The sequence below is a fragment of the Patiria miniata genome, unplaced genomic scaffold, assembly GCF_015706575.1.
Source record: "Patiria miniata isolate m_02_andy unplaced genomic scaffold, ASM1570657v1 HiC_scaffold_30, whole genome shotgun sequence".
Taxonomy (NCBI): domain Eukaryota; kingdom Metazoa; phylum Echinodermata; class Asteroidea; order Valvatida; family Asterinidae; genus Patiria; species Patiria miniata.
The window spans coordinates 7,825,410-7,844,257 of record NW_024037070.1 but is presented as its reverse complement, the minus strand read 5'-3'; the positions used below and the strand labels follow the sequence as shown (position 1 = coordinate 7,844,257).

At 40.6% G+C, this 18,848-nt stretch overlaps 2 protein-coding genes across 2 annotated transcripts; one reads left to right on the top strand and one right to left on the bottom strand.

The window, feature by feature from the left end:
* Positions 1-90: 90 nt before the first annotated feature.
* Positions 91-4,236, top strand: LOC119739536 (cytochrome b-c1 complex subunit Rieske, mitochondrial-like). The gene is made up of 3 exons (XM_038214512.1): positions 91-397; positions 1,508-1,776; positions 2,430-4,236. Exons 1-3 carry the CDS (start codon positions 187-189, stop codon positions 2,766-2,768), a joined length of 819 nt encoding a protein of 272 aa, XP_038070440.1. The 5' UTR covers positions 91-186; the 3' UTR covers positions 2,769-4,236.
* A 2,288-nt stretch (positions 4,237-6,524) lies between these two features.
* LOC119739327 (NEDD8-activating enzyme E1 regulatory subunit-like) lies at positions 6,525-18,569 on the bottom strand. The gene is made up of 14 exons (XM_038214219.1): positions 18,460-18,569; positions 15,949-16,113; positions 15,643-15,745; positions 14,846-14,925; positions 14,478-14,587; positions 13,177-13,286; positions 12,465-12,527; positions 11,769-11,984; positions 10,795-10,928; positions 10,234-10,309; positions 9,392-9,518; positions 8,576-8,712; positions 7,635-7,705; positions 6,525-7,120 (listed from the first exon to the last, which is right to left on the bottom strand). Exons 1-14 carry the CDS (start codon positions 18,519-18,521, stop codon positions 6,961-6,963), a joined length of 1,614 nt encoding a protein of 537 aa, XP_038070147.1. The 5' UTR covers positions 18,522-18,569; the 3' UTR covers positions 6,525-6,960.
* Positions 18,570-18,848: the final 279 nt, after the last annotated feature.

The following is an 18,848-nucleotide window of genomic DNA, read 5'->3' as shown; positions in this document are numbered from 1 at the left end:
AATCGAAATACTAGTATCGATTTTAATTCCATTCAAACCAACAGGCGAAAGGGTGCTTTCGTGAGACTCATTCCAGTACTCCCAATATCGGTTATTCGTCGTCGATAACCCTGACTCAGTGAAACTGCCATAACGCCGTCCTACCGGCTTTTTTAGACTGTGGATTTTTGATAAATATTTTCTAAAATGTTGGCTGTCGGTACCAAAATTGGGGCGTTCGCTCCCTTTATAAGCGCTACCTCTCAAAACGTAGCATCACAACTAAGGCCAGCCGTGGTTGTCGCTCCCAATTTACTCCCAACTTTCAAGGTTCCATCCGACACAGCGAAACTCACAAATGAAGCGATGAGCGCTCTCAGACCACGCAGCAGTCTGAAAGTTACATCGGGTGTGCAGGGTGAGTTTGTAACTGTAAGACCCGTTTGTAAGACCTGTTTCGCGCACTTAGTACTTTGACCGATTTTTTCTTGCAAAATAATTTGAACATTATCGAACGTCAAGAACGTCGTCGTCTGCAGATGAGTCAAATTGGCTGCCACGAAGTGACGAAAGTTTCGTGCCCATAATTCGCGCACGAACGGAAAACGTCATTCTACGGAGTCTCCATCATGTCCATTGTGTCCTACTTCTGAAAACAATGTGGATCGATGTTTGTTGAATAAAGGACAAGTTTACGGCACAACTTTGGTCACTAAAAAAATAAACTAACTTTTGTTTGCCATCCGACATTACACGTTTGTTTAATTTAAATATGAAATAAATGAATTTCTTTCGATTTTGGTAAAAACAACTGCATGCAAAATATTTAAAATCATATCATAAATGATTGAAAATTTGAGGTAGATAAATTAAATGCACAAATCTTATAATATATTTTTGTCGAAAATCTAAGAAGCCTTGTTAAGTCACATATCTGGAAAGAGTTCCGAGAATTTTTGTTTTGCTGAAAATCATCAAAAATCACACAAAAACGATTAACGGACGTGCAGTTGGGACGAAAGTGCACGTGCGTTCCGGAACTAGGCAAAAACATATATGGTCATTCGTTGACAAATTTTCAAATATAATATAAGAGACTCTCAACTTATTTTGATTCAACAACCATTCGATGGAAGAGTTTATACGACTGTAGTGTATGAACAAAATATTTGAAATCACACAGTGTGAGTGATGTAAGGAAAAGAAAATTTATTGTCGATTCGCAGCTCCCGTGATTTTCTACAAACGGTCCAAACATGTCAAAGTGCGAGTCAGAAATCTCGCCAAAATTCCTTTTCTGAAGATTTTTCCCAAAAGATGTCTGTGTATGAAGAAGCTTACATTTTCCTTTTCAAACTGCACTTCATCAGAAAAAAAAGGTAGGTTTTTATTTGAAGCAATCTGGAACTTGGAAAAATCCGGAACTAGAAAAACGACTGTACTTACCGGTACCTTTATTTAATTAACCAGGGAAAGTTAAAATGTCAACAATGCCAAAATACCATTTTTTTTTTCTATCTTACTCTAGGCCCCAGCTATGTCAGATATGCCCACACAGACATCCAAGTTCCTGACTTCTCAGAGTACCGCCACTCAGACACACAAGATCCCAACAAACCGGCCAGCCAGAAATCAGTGGATCGTAAGGCCTACTCCTACATGATGGTCGGCGCTGGCAGCATTGCCACGGCCTACGTAGCCAAAACCCTGGTGACGGATTTCGTCAGCACCATGAGTGCGTCTGCCGATGTTCTGGCCATGGCCAAGATTGAGATTAAACTGGCTGAGATCCCAGAGGTTAGTATCTTTTAAGCATGTTAAGAGAGAATTCATGTACGTTAAAACCCTCACCATGCTGGATGCAACACAGTGAATCAGGTGTAAGAGTCTGTGGGATCTTGTTACATTGGGCCATCAACGCCTGTACATGAACTGCCAATCTGAAACTACGATAGCTTGAACAAAGCCACTGTGGTATCCTGCTGCAGTTGGCAATTACATACTTTTGTTCAAGCATGTCGGACATATAATTATCGTGGCTGTGATTGGTTAAAACATCATACGGTGGGGCTAAGCGGTTCGGTCTATTTCTTGGCATTCGCATTCGCATTTGCATTAAGGGAGCATCTTAAAAGCCGGAACACTCCCATTCTGTAAAAACATTCCTTTTAGGAACACTGTGTGTTCCCATTGGGAACGCGGTGTGCTTCCATGGGTGCCCAACTGGAAAAGGCCGTTTTCAGGTAAGCACGCACGCACATGGACCAACATTCCCATGCGGGATTACCTGGTGTTCCCGGACTGTTCTCAGTGGAAACAACCCATGTTCCCAATTGGAACAGGAGATGTTTCCCTGTGGAATGTTCAAAGCGTTCCGACTTCTGAGACGTTACTAAGTGTAAACTGGACTTGTTAAATCTGTTGATTCTTCCTCATCACTTAATCCTCAGGGAAAGAATGTGACCTTCAAGTGGCGCGGCAAACCCCTCTTTGTTCGGCATCGCACCCAGGCTGAGATCGACGACGTGACATCCGTCGAATTGTCCTCTTTACGCCACCCTCAGCACGACAACGAGCGCGTCCAGGATCCCGAGTGGCTCATCCTCATCGGTGTCTGCACACACCTGGGGTGCGTGCCCATCGCCAACGCTGGCGATTTCGGTGGGTACTACTGCCCCTGCCACGGCTCCCATTACGACGCTTCAGGCAGAATCAGGAAGGGGCCCGCACCCGAGAACCTAGAGGTCCCGGAGTACGTCTTCAACGGTGATGAGCTTGTAGTTGGATAACTATGGGCTTTATTCTAGGTCTGGACTGATGTTAACTGCCACTGACATGCCTTGTACATTTTGTAAACAGTCAGCACAAACAACCTGTAATCCAGTTTGGTGTTTTAACTGTGTGTGTGCACCTCTAGATTTGAGTTTCTCTTTGGGATAGACAATATGCCTTCTGCCTGCAGAATCATGGGGTTATTAACAACCTTTAGAATAATACCTGACTCCTAGGGAAGTTCCAAATTCTGCAAATATTGGACTGCACAGTGTTTGGCAGTATTCATGTTTTTAACTTATATGTAAAACAAAATGTATTTCCATATTGTGTTTGCTTGCACAAAACATTGCACATTGCAGATTAGGTTGCCATTGCCCCATAGACTCGTGTGCATTTGTCTGCTGTATTTTGTATAAATCTTCAAATCTTGATGTGGACATATGCAGTTGAAATACCTAACTGACTTACTGTCAGCTTAATACATGTACTTTCAAACCTGTCGTTAACACTTTAAGTACCATGAACATCTTACATAGTTCATTTTTAGTTCCAGCTTGCTTTGAATAGGCTTTGACTGGGATATACTCACTGCAAGATCGAAAGGTGTAAGACATAACGCGGGATGTCCCAGGTACTACAATTGGGCTAGCCGTAGCACGATAACTTCAATGTAACATTAAGTTTTTTAACACTCCAAATTTGTGCATTCACAGTTGACAAGATTTTTCCAGTCAGTCATTGGCAGTGACACACAGTCCCGAGTATTGTACATGTACACATGCAATTTTAATATAAGACGTTTTGCTGATTTTGTGCTCTGAAGTATGTCCTCAGAAAAGAAAGAGAATAAAATAACTTTGTGTACAGAAATGACACTAACTGCGATAAATTCCTGAAAGTAGTTATAGCTCAATCTCATAAACATGTGAAGCTGAATGTACGGAGAATTTAACCAGTTTATCAATTAAAACGAAAATTTGAAAACAAATCCTGTTTTCCATTGCATATTGCTTCCTCGTTTTCATTACAACTTCAAGGTATTTATTTTAACAAGTCTATCGACACCGATGTCGTCTTGGTCTTCAAACTCCTAAACGTTTGTGTGGCTTTGCATTTAATTCTGTCGCACTGTCACAACAAAAGAGCATATATTCATGTAATTTCTGAAACCATTTTGCTGGTTAGTTCTGTGACACCAGTTCTTAAATTTACTCATAAAAGTAAGTTCAATTAGTTATGCATTGCAGCAGCATGTATTGTACACTTTTTCCCGATTGCAGTTGACCAGTGTACAGAACTTTAATACTGCAATAGAAGATCTTGACCCTTATACAAAGTCTGTACATGCATACTTTTACTAATTAATGTTTGGTTTCACTGTTGTAAAGAAATCCACTATTAGAAGTTTGATGACTATGAAACAACGTACAAGGTTTGCAACTTATCCGAGTGAAGTTTCAATAAATCTTTTCTGAATTTAAATGATGGTGTGTTCCTGTCACATTTTGCAGTTTGTCTTTGTATTTCACGTAAAAATCAAAACAGAGATCTAACATAGACTGACAATACTATCAATCAGGCCCAAACTAAACTGGCTTGAATACACTGTACAAATATATTGTTGGAAAGTGCCTGTTTTTAACTTTTTTAAACCCTCACATAACTATATTTATAACACCTCACCCACAGATTCTGTATCTTGATTGGCCGAGAGCGAGTCACATGGCAGTCGCTATTTTTGCTAACTTGCTGTGTACAGCCAAAAGTACTACACCCTTGGCAACCAAAGTACTATACGCATCGTATGCAAATACATACAGGTGTGCATTGTGCATTGTGCGTACTGCTCCCAAGCGCTAGCGCCACAGAGCTGGGTTCAAACATTTCGTGAAGGGGTAGCTTGGAAAAGTGCTATTTAATTTTCAACGAATTTCATATTCAGATAGAAGTAAATTTTAATTGTATTCAGACTAAATTAATCAGTTATTGCTTAAAATCAAGTAGAATCTATGGGAGGTGTTATAAAACAAATTTTGACTGCTTTACCTCGTGTAGTAAAACTAGCCTCACTCGGTGATCCATGGAGCATTCTATTTTTCCTTGGCTTCGCCTCAGGACAAATAGAATGCTTCTTGGATCACTTCTGGAAGCTAGTTTTTACTACACCACTCGAAGCAGTCAATATTTGTATAGTATGCCTGGCTCTTCAGAATGAATGGGTTCTTATTTAGTAGCTGGGCAACCTGCATGGACATAGAAATGACATGAAAGTCCAAGTTTTGCAAGTGCAGCCGCTTTTTTTTTTACATAATGACAAGGCTCCTCTTGCCCGCTTGCATGGAGGTGTGTTGCCGCCTGTCCCCCGCTTTGCAGGTGTACGCCTGCTTTGTGGGAGAACACCTGCTTCAGTAGTCTCGGCCCAAGACGCTAGTGGTCGTTAGTGGATCGTGCATGATGTTTCACGTTACATATGTCAGTAGTGTGCTATCTAACGGCATGATACGGCCTGCGCGACTGCTCGCACTAATGTCTTGGGAATCCTGTAGTAGAAAGGGGGAAACACTGTGTGGACTTGCCCACGTCCACACAACGTCGCTGCTACCTGGTTTATGTGGACCTCTTTTGTTGGGAAGTCCACACAGTGAATATAATGCTTACCCACCATTTGCGCTTTATAGTAAAACAGTGATAAAGTGCTAGAAACAAATAACTGACACAGAGATATAATAATAGGGTTCTTATTGAAATTGTTTTAATTATTTTATCCTCTTGATTAGGATGCAATGTCATCACTTGGTTCCTGATAATATAAATACATGTATGTACACAATTTTACTTTAGCATTTCTCTACTCAACTGCATCACTTGGGCTTACATGTATGTCATGCACTTAAGCAAAATGGTTAGTCATCATCCATACATTGGTACAGGAGATCTCAAAAAGAGATGTCTCAATACAGATGAGAGAAACATAATATTTTGTTTTGTTCTTAAGGTTCAACAAGGAAATTAAATGAAGTGTGACACGAACTCTGTCCTCCAGGAAACTGTCTCGGTTGGCAGACTCCAAAACTGCCAATGTCTTTATTCATTAGCATATTTTGAAGTATTGAGGACACAAGGGGGTGCCATTTGAAGTAGGTAAATTTGGGTAAATCCAAAAGAGTTTGTTATATCGTGTGCTTGGACACTGTCATTTCATTGGTCTAGGACGGCCAAGTATCAGGGGTGATATCGTACTGAATTCATTGCCCGCGCGTGTGGACCCTGCCCTGCTTCGCGCAATGAGAACTGCAACGTCAAACGCTCAACTAAAGTCCAGCAGGACATAAAAACCTTCAGCTAACAGAGGTTACATCGCAGTGATTCAATTTCTTTCGTACAGTAATTTAAAACCATTTTTTTGGTAAGTTATTGGCACAAATATAGCAAAATAGTTAACTGCTGTGATGTGGGATATGCCATTTTTAACCCCTTTTGAGGCGCCTAGCCTCAACTTAAGTTGGAATTTCAGGATTGAGTATTACCAGGCTTCTGAGAGTATGTGTTTGTGTGGTGTCTTGCGTATACAATTAGGCCATCAGCCTGGGGGTTTGGTCAGTATCAAATCAGGGCATAAATGATTATAGTGCACATGCGCTAGGTATACCGCCCCTAGAGTGGTAACAAGCATTTTGATGGATATTTTGAAAAAAAAAGGTGATAACACCCAAAAAGCTGCCACCGCTGCAATGATATCCCATATTTTCCAACTCTGGAGGTTTATACCTTGCCAAAAATCACTATGAAGATGGGACCGAGGCTGATGGCGTAAATGAGGGATATCGATGGACAGTTATTGCTGCAGGACAACAAATTGTATTCAAGAAGTTGATGGTGGTGTTAAAAAGTGACCTATCTCAGGCAAACAACTGAAATTGCTCTTAATGAAATGATTGATTTTGTGAGACTCTGCCGTATTGGACATTAGTTGGGGCCGTGCTACATCAGCTGATGAAAACATCCATTCATTTGCATGACAAATTTCAACAGATGCTCTTAGATACCATTCAGAACTCCGGATTCGAGTTCCGTTGAGGTTCAAGAAAAATGGGTCCAGAAAGTCCGGGAGTGAGGTAAGAAAATATCCCAACTTTCTGGATGTCCACGCCGATCTACAGTGGAGCTGGGTGTCCTTTCCATGCATGGGACGTTGGGGTATCCCCCTCACAGCTGAAACGTGGCAGATGTGGCGGTGGTAGCATTGTAGATGTATGTGTTGTTGAACGGGACAAATTGATGAGTGATGATTTTGATGACTTCTTGGGCAGCCGCTCCGCCGAGGAAAGCGCCAACTGAGTGTAGCTCTGCTGCTCCATAGCGACACCTGAAATAAGAAATAGGATTTTCATGACGTCAAAATTGTTAGTTTCATTGTTATATCACACTGAGTGGCAGGGCAGTGAGTGAGCGAACAATAACATGCATGCATACTTTTTAGCCAGGAACTTTGCCGAGATATTTTTTGGGCTCAGACTTTTTTTCAGAACATATTCCGAGCAAAGATGTATTACTTCAGACCTGCTCCTCGTGAAACCTGGACAAAGTTGCTAATGCTGTTTTTGCACCAAGGGCATGTGAAGTCATTTTTGGCTGAAACTGACCATTTCGAGGCTTTGAGATTTTCTGAAATCAATAACTATAAATTTACAATTTCCAAAAATATAAATGTAATCCATCGATCAAGCAGAAGTGTGTTTTTTGGTCGATTGATTGAAGAAAAAACCTTTTGAAATGTATACCAAAAGTGGGGGGGGGGGGGAAAGTGGTTGAGGGGGGGGTGTTAGACCCATAAACACGCCCCCCCCCCCCCCAGATCCGCCACTGATCAGAATGCTTACATTTCATTGATGTAGTCGTCTTTCATTGTAAAGTTGACTCCCCACTCATGCAAGATATTATGCACACAGCTCTGAAAGACAAGTAACAAACAATGATATGGGATTATAATTCAACGTAGGCAATAGGAAACAGTCCAAATAAAGTGGTGCTTATAAATCGATTTACACCATTATATCACAGTGCTTCATAGTTATTATACCAGTTCATCAGGCCAAGTGACCAGTTTTCTGTGACCGAAGATCTGGAAAAAAAGAAAAAGGCCCTAAATCCGTGCTAAAACAGGGTGAAGCCCCCTCTTTTTTGCAGCTTTTAAAAAATAAATACATCACAAATATCGATACATATTTAGAGGGTACACTTCAATAGGTTTTGAACTCGAAAAAATCTCTCAAATCGGGTAAATATTTATCGAGGTATGGCCAATTGAAAACAAGTACCGCTTTTTCATTTTGTCCACGGCAACTGATATTTCACTGCCACAATAAGAACACGGGCTGAAAGAAGTTATCTAAGAAGTTAACCAAACAGTCCTTTTCAGGACCAATATTTTCTTCCAAAAGGAGAAATGACCATTGTTGCAAACACTGAAAAATATAAAAGACACAAAATACAGAAAGACTAAAAAATTTAAAGAAAGCAAAACTACCCTTAACCCAAATCCATTACATTCCTATTAAATGACAATTAAAACTGTGGACAAAATGAATAATCGGCCCTTTTTAAAATTGGCCATAGCTCAATAAATAATTACCCGATTGAAAAGATTTGTTCGTTGTTGAATAGCTAATGAACTATACTCTTCATATGTATCAATATTTGCGAGGTATTTCTTTTTAAAGTTGTGAAAAAGAGGGTTCCTTTTTGAGGGGAACACCTTGTATGTCTATACATATCCCATGGTTTAAATTCACAACATTTGTTTACTGAGTCATCATATTACCTTGAGTTTGAAGGTGTCCCCTTCTACTTGGTCGTCATAGCAACCAGGGAAGCGGTTATATTGATTGTAGAACCGATCGGCCGCTCGCAGCATAATGTACAGCACCACCTCGCTGTCAGGGTTCTCTAGATGGGAGGCTACCCAGAACAGAACACAGAGAGGAGAACAAATTGAGTCATGATTATTTTGGAGTACCATCCAACTAAAATCCCCCCCCCCCAAAAAAGTCAACAGATCCTTAAGCCCGCAGCACGCCTTTCCGATTTAACCAGTTACCAAATCACCAAAAACTTGTTTTTTTCACCGTTGCGGAGACCGCGACGTTAACCCGCACACATACCCGTTCTATAACCAGTCACATGATGATCAGTCACATGATGATCAGTCACATGATGATCAGTCACATGAGGATCAGTCACATGATGACCAGTCACATGATGACCAGTCACATGATGACCAGTCACGTGATAACAAAATGGCAGCTCTCAATTTTAAATCATGTGACTTCCTTCATGAATCTGATTGGTTAACATAAATATCGCGTCCGTTGAAATCGGAGTGCTGCCCGCACACCTTTCCAGTGACATTGGATCCGGTGAAATCAGATGCGAATAAAGCAAACATGTTTGATTTCATCCGGTCGCCAGATGTACATTAAGAGGTCGTAGGTTCAAACCCCGCTCCAGCCAATTTCTTTGTTTAACTTTAAAAAATTGTTATAATGCACGAAAAACTTTAACTTTTTGTACAAACTACTCTTCGAAATAGTCTCAGTATTATGGGACAGGGGACTACCATTTTGTGCAACATTCTCACCTATATCTGAGGAACTGCATGTGTCCCTGGTGTACTCCTGGGCCAGTGACCGGCACCGGACTACTCGGAGAAAGTGAGCGTTCTTACAGAACAGTTTGATCTCCGTATCTGGTATGCTATCAGGGGTCTGTAATTAAAAAGGGGTGTAGGCACATTGATGAGGTGCATCTGATGTTGTGTTAAATCAAATACATGTACGTCATATGTAAATCACAAATACATCACAAGTACATTACAAATACGTCACAAATACGTCATACGTAAATCACAATTTTATTCACAAGTCCAAGATAAAAACAAGTCCTCAATAACAAAGGAATGCCTTTGTCACCGTTCATTTGAATTGGACTTGTGATTGAATTGTGATTGACTTGTGATTGACTTGTGATTGACTTGTGATTGACTTGTGATTGACTTGTGATTAGCTTGTAATTGACTTGTGATTGACTTGTGATTGACTTGAGATTGACTTGTGATTGACTTGTGATAACTTGTGATGACTACGAGGACTTGCAGCCTCGTAGGTCCTTCAGGGCACTTTTTAGTTCACAGTTCAATATTGGCGTCTAGCCTTTGTCCTCTTTTTTTTGGGGGGGGGAGCAGCTGGGGGGGGGGGGGGGGGGGAAGCTGGAGGGAAAGCTGGGGGAGGGGAAGGGGGAGGGTCATGGAGGGTGTGAAAACCCAAACCCCAATACCATCACTATGCAACCAAACATACAATTTTGAATATGTACCAAAATAAAACTGTTCCCTTAAAAACAACATTTCAAGATCTTGGAGGGAGTGGTTTCAATTCAACTTGTACTGCTTCAACAGCAGCATCTATTTACAAGCAGACTTACTTTTCCTAATGAGACAAGGATCTGGTGGACCCTTGATGCAACAGCTGCGAAATCCTGCTTGGCCTGCTCCATATACCTGGGATTTAGGTCAAAGCAAAACACATCACTTATCACATATACAAGGAGAGGATTCAAAGAGGGGATTTTACACAAAGAGTCTTTTCACAACTGATGTAAATGTGATTCACGGATCAATTCTTTCACCTTATACATATTTATGCCCCAAATACACTTCTTGCACGGATCTTTGTTTGAATGTGTCAGTGAAGTAGAATTGGCTACACTGCTGTTTGGTAGTACTATACTATAGAGGAAGTACATTAACCACTTCGTGCAGGGATTATTTTTGCCGAAAATTTAGAGGCAAAATGTTCCAGCTGACATCTGATATAACCAAATGCCACAAATACTGTGTCAAGCGAGTGGTTGCTTGACAATTCCGTACTCGGCAGTACTTTGTTACTTGGATAAAAGTACTCGCCTATGAACACTTGTCAAAAACTTGGGACCAGGCAAATTGGAACAGCTTCTTCTCAAGCCATACGGTATTTGTAAACTCACACATTCTGTAGTTGGATGTATCGCTTGGAGTCGGCCGTCATGTCTGGGATAGAGCCACGTAAGGGGAGCTTGCCACCACCTTCGTTATCCACAAACTGCTTGACGGCTTGGGCGATCACCCAGAAGGAAGAACTCTGCAGAAACAACCAAGATGTATACAGGAATAACATGATTCACTTTGGTTGATCAGACTCCCAGGTTTTTTCATAATCTGAGGTTGAGAATTTGTGTGTTGAGAAATGTGTACATCACGGACTCCCTATATACATTGAGATCCATCTAAAGAGGCTAAGCCTAGTATAGTTAAATTAGAGTGAACAATATCCCCAAACAAGCATTAAATGTACCCTGCGCCTCGCTATTTTTTTTTACCCAAAATCAAATGGTCAAACTCCCAACTACGGTACACATTTGCGGGGGGGTCGAAATACACTGCAAGTATTTTTTGTCTATCATATTTTGGTTGTATAGTGGTCAGATGACTGCAAACAGCAGTTAGTTGAGCTTGTAGACTAGTCTTGTTGACAGAATTATCTATGCCCTGCAGTGAGGCCGGCTATACTCACTATAATGATCTTATTACTCACTATAAGGATCTGATTACCCACTATAAGGATCTTATTACTCACTATAAGGATCTTATTACTCACTATAAGGATCTTATTACTCACTATAAGGATCTTATTACTCACTATAAGGATCTTATTACTCACTATAAGGATCTTATTACTCACTATAAGGATCTTATTACTCACTATAAGGATCTTATTACACAACATGGTTCTTGTCAGAGGGGCTGGTGTTTGGCCAGTATTTTCAGGGTCAATAGTTCAAGCTACCTTGAAGGGTTTGGCTATGTTTGAATAAGGAACTGAAGAAATTTAAAAAAAATTTGACCAGAAAAGTTTGGAGTAATTAAAAATTTAAGAAAACTGGACTTGAGAACTTCTTGGCTCTCCCAGCAGAGGCCCTACCTCTGACGTGAGATTGACACATGACGGATCCCGGAGTATGTCCTGCACTTCGCTAGGGACGCGCGTCACCACCACCGATGCGTTGACGCTCTTGATGGCTTCGTCAAAGTTCTCCTCCAGCTCCGGTACGCCGTCCACGTTGAGCAGGATCCCGCCTCGGATCGTCTGACGAAGGCTGTCCTTCTCCTTGTAGTTCTTGGGAATCTCTCCCCCGTGCTGAAACATAAGAAGAATGTTCTGGTATGGAGCTTGCCCCAAAAGTGCTGCAGCAATGCGGATTTAGTTTTTTTCCCTTACTTTTTTTTTTGATGACTGCCAATGGTGCCCGAATAAATTTAGGGCAAAATGTATTGGAGCCCACAGAGGCCACATAAAGCTTATACTCGATTGTAACCCCATCTAAAAACACGTTAAAATTGTGCAGCAGCAGGATTCCAGTCAAACCAGTGAGTTTGGCGGTTTTGAGACATCGTGCGCAGACCAGAAACCAGAGACTTTTTTTTAAGGGGGACAGTTGTGACTTTTTTTTTAGACTACAATATCAATTTTGCAAGATTTATTCAAGGCTTGAAACTCAAAGGTGGAACTCACAATTTCATACTCATTCCATTGGTTGTGTCACATACAAAATTTCTCCTATTTTCTTTTAAATAAAGTTCTAATTACTACGTTCTCTCCTCAGACGATCAACATTACCTCTGCTTTCCACTTCTCCAGGAATTTGTACAGGACGATAAGGTAAGGTGTGTGCATGTGCTCCTGCAAATAAAACCAAAGACAAGAATAAGTCATAATCACAATTTAAACAAATTTAATCCAAAACAACAAATTCTTCGTTGTCCTCAACGTACATCTTTTGCTGACAAAGGTCCCCAAACGTAAGTCTGTGTGCTTAGTCTATGGGAAACACAATGTCTTGTTCTCAGATGTGATGTCAAAGTAAAACTGTACATGTATGGCTTGACGATAGAGGACAGACACACAATGGGAGAACAAAAGATCCTTTCAGTCCTCGAGCGTTGGGTCTTTTGTTGAAAACGGTCCTCGATTTGCTCAGTCTATGGGAGAGTGTAACATTACAAGGACAAAGGGAAACACAAAGCATTGTCCTCATGCGTATAGAAATTCACGACTGTGTGGTGTGTAAGGCTGTGTGCCCTGGCCAGCACCGCATTGGGGAAGTTATCTATTGTTATAGGGAAATTAGGACCGAGTTATGGGGACTTTCTGCTGTCCCCATAGTGGCTTCAGACCCCATAATAACTATCGCTGAAGTGGTGTGTGGTCCCCACAATTAGGGAACAAGGATTGTGCGTGCACGCAATGCGTCCCCCACCATGAGGACTTCTAATGAGTTGTCATGACACTGATACCATGTACTGTTCATGTAAAGAATCCATTTACTCACCTGTTTGGTCATGTGACTGAGGTCCAAGGAGTCAGCAAACTCTACCAGACCAGGGAAGGGGCAGTCAAGGTGAAGATCGTCCCTTGCATTGTCTGGATGAGACTCAATCACTGTAACAAACAAAGTAAATAATGTTTTTTTTAATTTTTCCTTTTTTTGGAGACGGTAACTGTGAATGAGAGGGAATGTGGCCCTGTGGTTTTGAGTTTGTGACTCTTGATCAGAGGCTTGGTTGTTTGAATCCCCTGCCGGCCATATTTTGTGTCCTTGAGCAAGCCACTTTACCCCACTTTACCCCATCTACACCCATGAGTATCAAACAAATACAACATGGTTTGAGGCGAAGAAGTGTGAAATTACTGGTTGTAAGGTTTTGCCAAGTTGACAACCTCCTGAAGTGAAGCGGAGAGAGGTAGTCAACATCAGCCAACACCGAGGGACTAGTAATTTGGTACTTTTCCGAAATAAACCACGTTGTATTTGTAAAGTCAAAACGTTTGTTTGAAAATTCCTCACAAAGAATGTGCATAATCATTGGTCTGTTTTGAAGGTTTAAGTATGTACCATCAGCAACCCACTTGCGATTGCAACTTCACATTTGGGAGTTTAGGAAATTGGCTTTCTGGCTTGCTGTCATTTTGAAGAAAACAAGAAGGTCATTTTTTTAGTAATGCATTTGTTTTTGAAATTTCCGTTTGTAGCTTGTTTTCAATTCGGCAAAGCCGTGAATGGGTGGGCACAAGCATTGACACAATGCACATGGGCACAGGCAGTTGCTATAATTCGTTGGTTCAGTGCGTGACATCGCGTAGCTGCAATCGGCAGCTATGTGAAATCGGATGATTTCAGGCGCAATTCAAAACATGACTCGGCAACTTTTGAATTAAAATTGAGATACCAGAATATCATTTTCTCGGAGTATACACCATTCACAGATTTAAAACTTCATCAGGTTAGTTGTTAAGCACTCTTCTTTAGATTTTGAGCACTTTTGCTGCTTCAAACGAGAAATTGCACAAATGACAAATGATATACTTTACATTGAAGCCTGCGATGCGTATCAGGTTTCAATGTATTACTTCACTAGTGATACAACTGATATAATTGGTGATAATGAAAATTCATACCATTTTGAATTTCTGCAGTGTGCACAACAGATAGCACTGAATATAAACTATATACTTTGGCTATGACTGGCCATTACACATGCCCCTATGTGAAGTGGCTGAATCCACTCACCATAGACGTGTGTGTGTTAGAGACAGTCATAGCCATGTAATCAGACACGACTTAAGGCTCACCTGTATGCTCTTTTACTACCAAGCGCATATAGCCAATGAAGCCATAACTTCTACACACCAGCAGAGGTATCCCAGCATTCCATAAGAAGGCTGCTAAATCTAGCAACGTCCTGCAAAAGATTTTGTTCAATTTAACATGTTTAAGGACAAACTACATATTGAGAAAATAATTTGAACTCTTTAAAGTGATCAAATTAGGCACATTTTAGTAACAATAACATTTGTTGACTTCCATGATGATTTGGGACATGTTGATTTAATGACCAAGGGAGGCATCACACCGAGACAATTCTAAAGTAAAAAAACAAAGACAAATATAAAGACAAAATGACCGAAATCACACATATTAATATCATTGGGAAATTTACCTCTCAACCAGATCTGTTGCTATGACAACATTGAAAGTTGTAAAATACTGGGGGTTGTTCTCCAGGAGCTGCTCTGCACTCTGAAAGAATTTTAAGAAATCTTTTGTCATTAAGTATTTGGAAACATGGCACGTCAACACCGCTTACTTAATATACATCTAGGTGTTTCACTGGGACGTTAGCAAAGTGCTAAGCACATTATCCAATAAAAAATAGTGGATACGGTGGCTTAATCAAAGATCAAATGCGCTTTACATTATTATTACCCCCGCTCACTGGGCCAATAAGGAATTCCTCATACCATCTTACATCTCGATGCAGCCATTTTTTTTCAGGCGCAACTAACTAATAAATTCAAACTCAATAACTCAATAATCTCACCCCTGCGGCAATTGACCTATCGCGGTAGAATCGCGTCAACGCAGCTTGTGAAATATTGTCCAATTACATGATATACAAATGGGTGCAGAACGCGCAAAATCTGAGACAAAAAAAACTTGGTGCAAAAACTCCATATGGTTGTCTAAGGGGCGTGGCTAACTTGCAAACGGCGAGAGGTCAATTATGCAAGAAGGGGTAGAGGATGAAATCAAACACAAAAACAACTTGAAGAATACGAACTAACGTTATGTGTCAGATTCTTTCACTACGTTAGAATGCACTTAGAGTAAAAAAAAAATGACTGAGCACACCAGTTTTGGTTGAACAAATCTGGGGAATAATAAAAAAATGTCTGTTGCCAGATTTCAAATTGGCTTTCTACGGGGTGACTATATTTGGAACAACATTGGTCTTACTTCTTCCACAAAGTCTCCCCTGACATCACTGTTGAGTTCCAACAACAGTTCAGTGGTAATCTGTGCTCTGGATTTGCCAAGACTGTCCTTATCAAGGAAAAAGCTGCAAATATGGAAAAAGCATCACAGAGTGAGAAAAATAATTAAGACATTCAAAATATATGTATGACTATCTGTTTGCTTTTTGGAAGTAAAGGGTCTACACAAAGATCGTGTCAGGTGAAATATTGTTTGTTTTAAGGGCTATGTATCCCTTAAATTAATATGCATCAGGCATGCATGTTCCAGTGAATTGTGCATACTTACTTGTTGCCAATGTCTTCACCTTTGACCTTGTTGCCGTCGACGATGGAGAATGAGCCAATCCCAGGCAGGATGATGTTCTTCAGGATCTCTGTACCTGTTGCGGTGGCATTAATGAGGCACACATGGGCTGATTCTAATGCTGCTTGACCATGGTCTCCCCACAACCTGTTGATTTGTTAATGAAAATCTAAAAATTTCTCAGCCCAGAATTTTATTTTACGAAGTGGCTATCGTTACGGAAGCCGTTGTTTAGCGCCCTCTACGATACTTTTTTGATACGCAAGTAGGTATGTAATTATTTGTTTCCCCACGTTTTAGTGAGCAGTGCAATACCTCAGTCGATAGAGGGTAGGATTTTGCACCGCGAGGTTGCGGGTTCGCATCTCAGTTTTGCACTCGAAATTTTTTCCTTTGCTAACCTGAGGCTTTGGAGGATTTTTTTTTAAAAGGGAAATAAAGTCCGAATTTCATAACGTTCAAATTCACTTTTTTTCCTTCTAATTTTATATGTTCTTCTCATATTTTTATAAAAGTTGCAGTACCGTAACGATAGAAAATGGGAAATGCGTTACCGCTGCCGTAAGGATAGCCACTGCGTTTATTTTATTACTGTAAATTTCAAAGCCAGGTCTTTTCAAAATGTTGATAAAACACTGGGAAAGCTTGTAAAAGCTGCCTTGGTTCTTCAAAAGTACTGTAAAATGACGCCTCTTTTACATGGTTTGAATTTAAAGTTTATTTTCGGTAAACATGCAGCCCACGGACATATTTGCCATTCCTAAACCCAGCACAGGTACAACTCTGGACACAAGGAATATGAAAGCGAAATTTCAGCTTCCTCCGTCATGTCCGTCAGGCAAAAAAATGCCAAAAATGTGTTATAATTTTTTTCGTATTGGCAGGTGAGATTCATAACCTGGACTACGCTGCGTGTGCACAACGAACGGAGTCCAACCTGGGCTAGGGCTATAGATGTACCATTTGTTATACTCTACAGATCGCCCGCCCGATGATTAACGTTAGATGATTAACGTGGATATTTTGCCGGAGGTAATGACGGCAAACTGACGTTTACTAAAGATTTGCTGGCGGTAATCCATATCAACAGAGGGTACTCCTAGAACTATGAGGCTCCACGTAGTGGAGCCTCATAGGTTCAGAAGCCCGCAAAATTGTTGTCAGCACAAAACACTAATTAAGTACAAAAACGTCCATCCCAAGCAGGCCGTTTTCCACAGAACCGCTGCACAGTTTGCCCCTAAACTCCATACAATACCTCATGACATACTCACGTTATGTGCACCCAACAAACATCGGTGGATTCTGTCTGTTTTTCGGCAAAAATGATGAAAAATATGCCCTTTCCGCACTGAGCCAACCTAACACTTGAAACGAGCACGCGTGCAGAATGATCGCAGTTATTTTCGGTTCGATCGCTCGGAGCGCGCCGCGGGGGGTACGTACTTGCACTTGTACGCATGTGCATACTATCGTTCCGCTCCTACACCATACCCCCGCGGCGCGCTCCGAGCGATCGAACCGAAAATAACTGCGATCATTCTGCACGCGTGCTCGTTTCAAGTGTTAGGTTGGCTCAGTGCAGAAAGGGCATATTTTTCATCATTTTTGCCGAAAAACAGACAGAATCCACCGATGTTTGTTGGGTGCACATAACGTGAGTATGTCATGAGGTATTGTATGGAGTTTAGGGGCAAACTGTGCAGCGGTTCTGTGGAAAACGGCCTGCTTGGGATGGACGTTTTTGTACTTAATTAGTGTTTTGTGCTGACAACAATTTTGCGGGCTTCTGAACCTATGAGGCTCCACTACGTGGAGCCTCATAGTTCTAGGAGTAAACAGAGGGCACTGTACTCTTTAAGATAGGACTGAATTATAACATGTATTAAATTCCCACCAAAAGTTGTGTAGCACGTTTGGTGTAGTGGTTAAGCAAAGGCTTTAGTGAGCGGGATGACTCGGGTTCGATCCCGATCCCCGCCATATTTTTAAGGTTTTTTTTCCCATCCCCAAATAAATAAGAATATTCTTCTTTTATTATTTTAACATTTTATTGCAGAGTATTACATTTTCTTTTTCAGATTTGTGGCTCTGGAGGATTTTTTTTAAAGGGAAATAAAGTCCGAAATTATAAAATGGTCTGAATCCAATCCCATCTTGTGAATACGATCGAGGTTACAACGATAATATTGGCATGGAGCCAGACTAAAATTTGTCACCGCAAAATGTGTAAGTACAAAAAACAGTAACTGCGCATGTTCAGTGCATATCCGGCAAACTAACGTTTACTAAAGGTTTGCCGTCTCCGGCAAAATATCCACTGCCTTAACGTTAACAATTTGTGCCCAATTTCCGGACACCGGGTAATAAGTTTCTGGGTTGTATTATAACAACAAAGTGAATATTTCATCAATATCCTACTGATTAAGAAAATAAAAACTTCACATCTTTGTTTTATCTGCAAAAGAAAAACAGCAAATGCTTAAATACTACCTTAACTGCCGATCATATTTCTTCTCCTTGTCAATAACCGGACTTCCCCTGGGCGCAGCCATCTTTGATTCATTGTAAAGTCATGCATTTATTTTCTGCGTAAGGTTCTCGATTTTCTTTACTTAAATTTTACATTTTAAAGAAAATATTCATTAATTTAGATCAAAAAATAGGATTAAAAATATATTTTAATTTCATGGTTTTTTTTTTGCATTCTTTTAAATAAAAACGTTACCTAAATTTATAAATAAAGCTAAATACAAAAGTTAATAATTAAATGAATATCAATGATGTAATTCGGGTGGCAGCAGACGACGTCAGATTTCAGACAGACTGTTCGAGAAATTGCTTCTTCCACGTGTTATTTTAATGCAAAATCTGTTGGCTTA

Excerpts from the sequence above, each read along its gene's own strand:
- LOC119739327 (XM_038214219.1), bottom strand. The coding sequence starts at position 18,521 with ATGGCTGCGCCCAGGGGAAGTCCGGTTATTGACAAGGAGAAGAAATAT. Across the intron at positions 11,985-12,464 it reads TGGAGAAGTGGAAAGCAGAG|CACGGGGGAGAGATTCCCAA; the intron begins GTAATGTTGATC and ends CTTATGTTTCAG. Across the intron at positions 8,713-9,391 it reads ATGCAGTTCCTCAGATATAG|CCTCCCATCTAGAGAACCCT; the intron begins GTGAGAATGTTG and ends TGTTCTGGGTAG.
- LOC119739536 (XM_038214512.1), top strand. The coding sequence starts at position 187 with ATGTTGGCTGTCGGTACCAAAATTGGGGCGTTCGCTCCCTTTATAAGC. Across the intron at positions 398-1,507 it reads AGTTACATCGGGTGTGCAGG|GCCCCAGCTATGTCAGATAT; the intron begins GTGAGTTTGTAA and ends ATCTTACTCTAG. Across the intron at positions 1,777-2,429 it reads AACTGGCTGAGATCCCAGAG|GGAAAGAATGTGACCTTCAA; the intron begins GTTAGTATCTTT and ends CTTAATCCTCAG.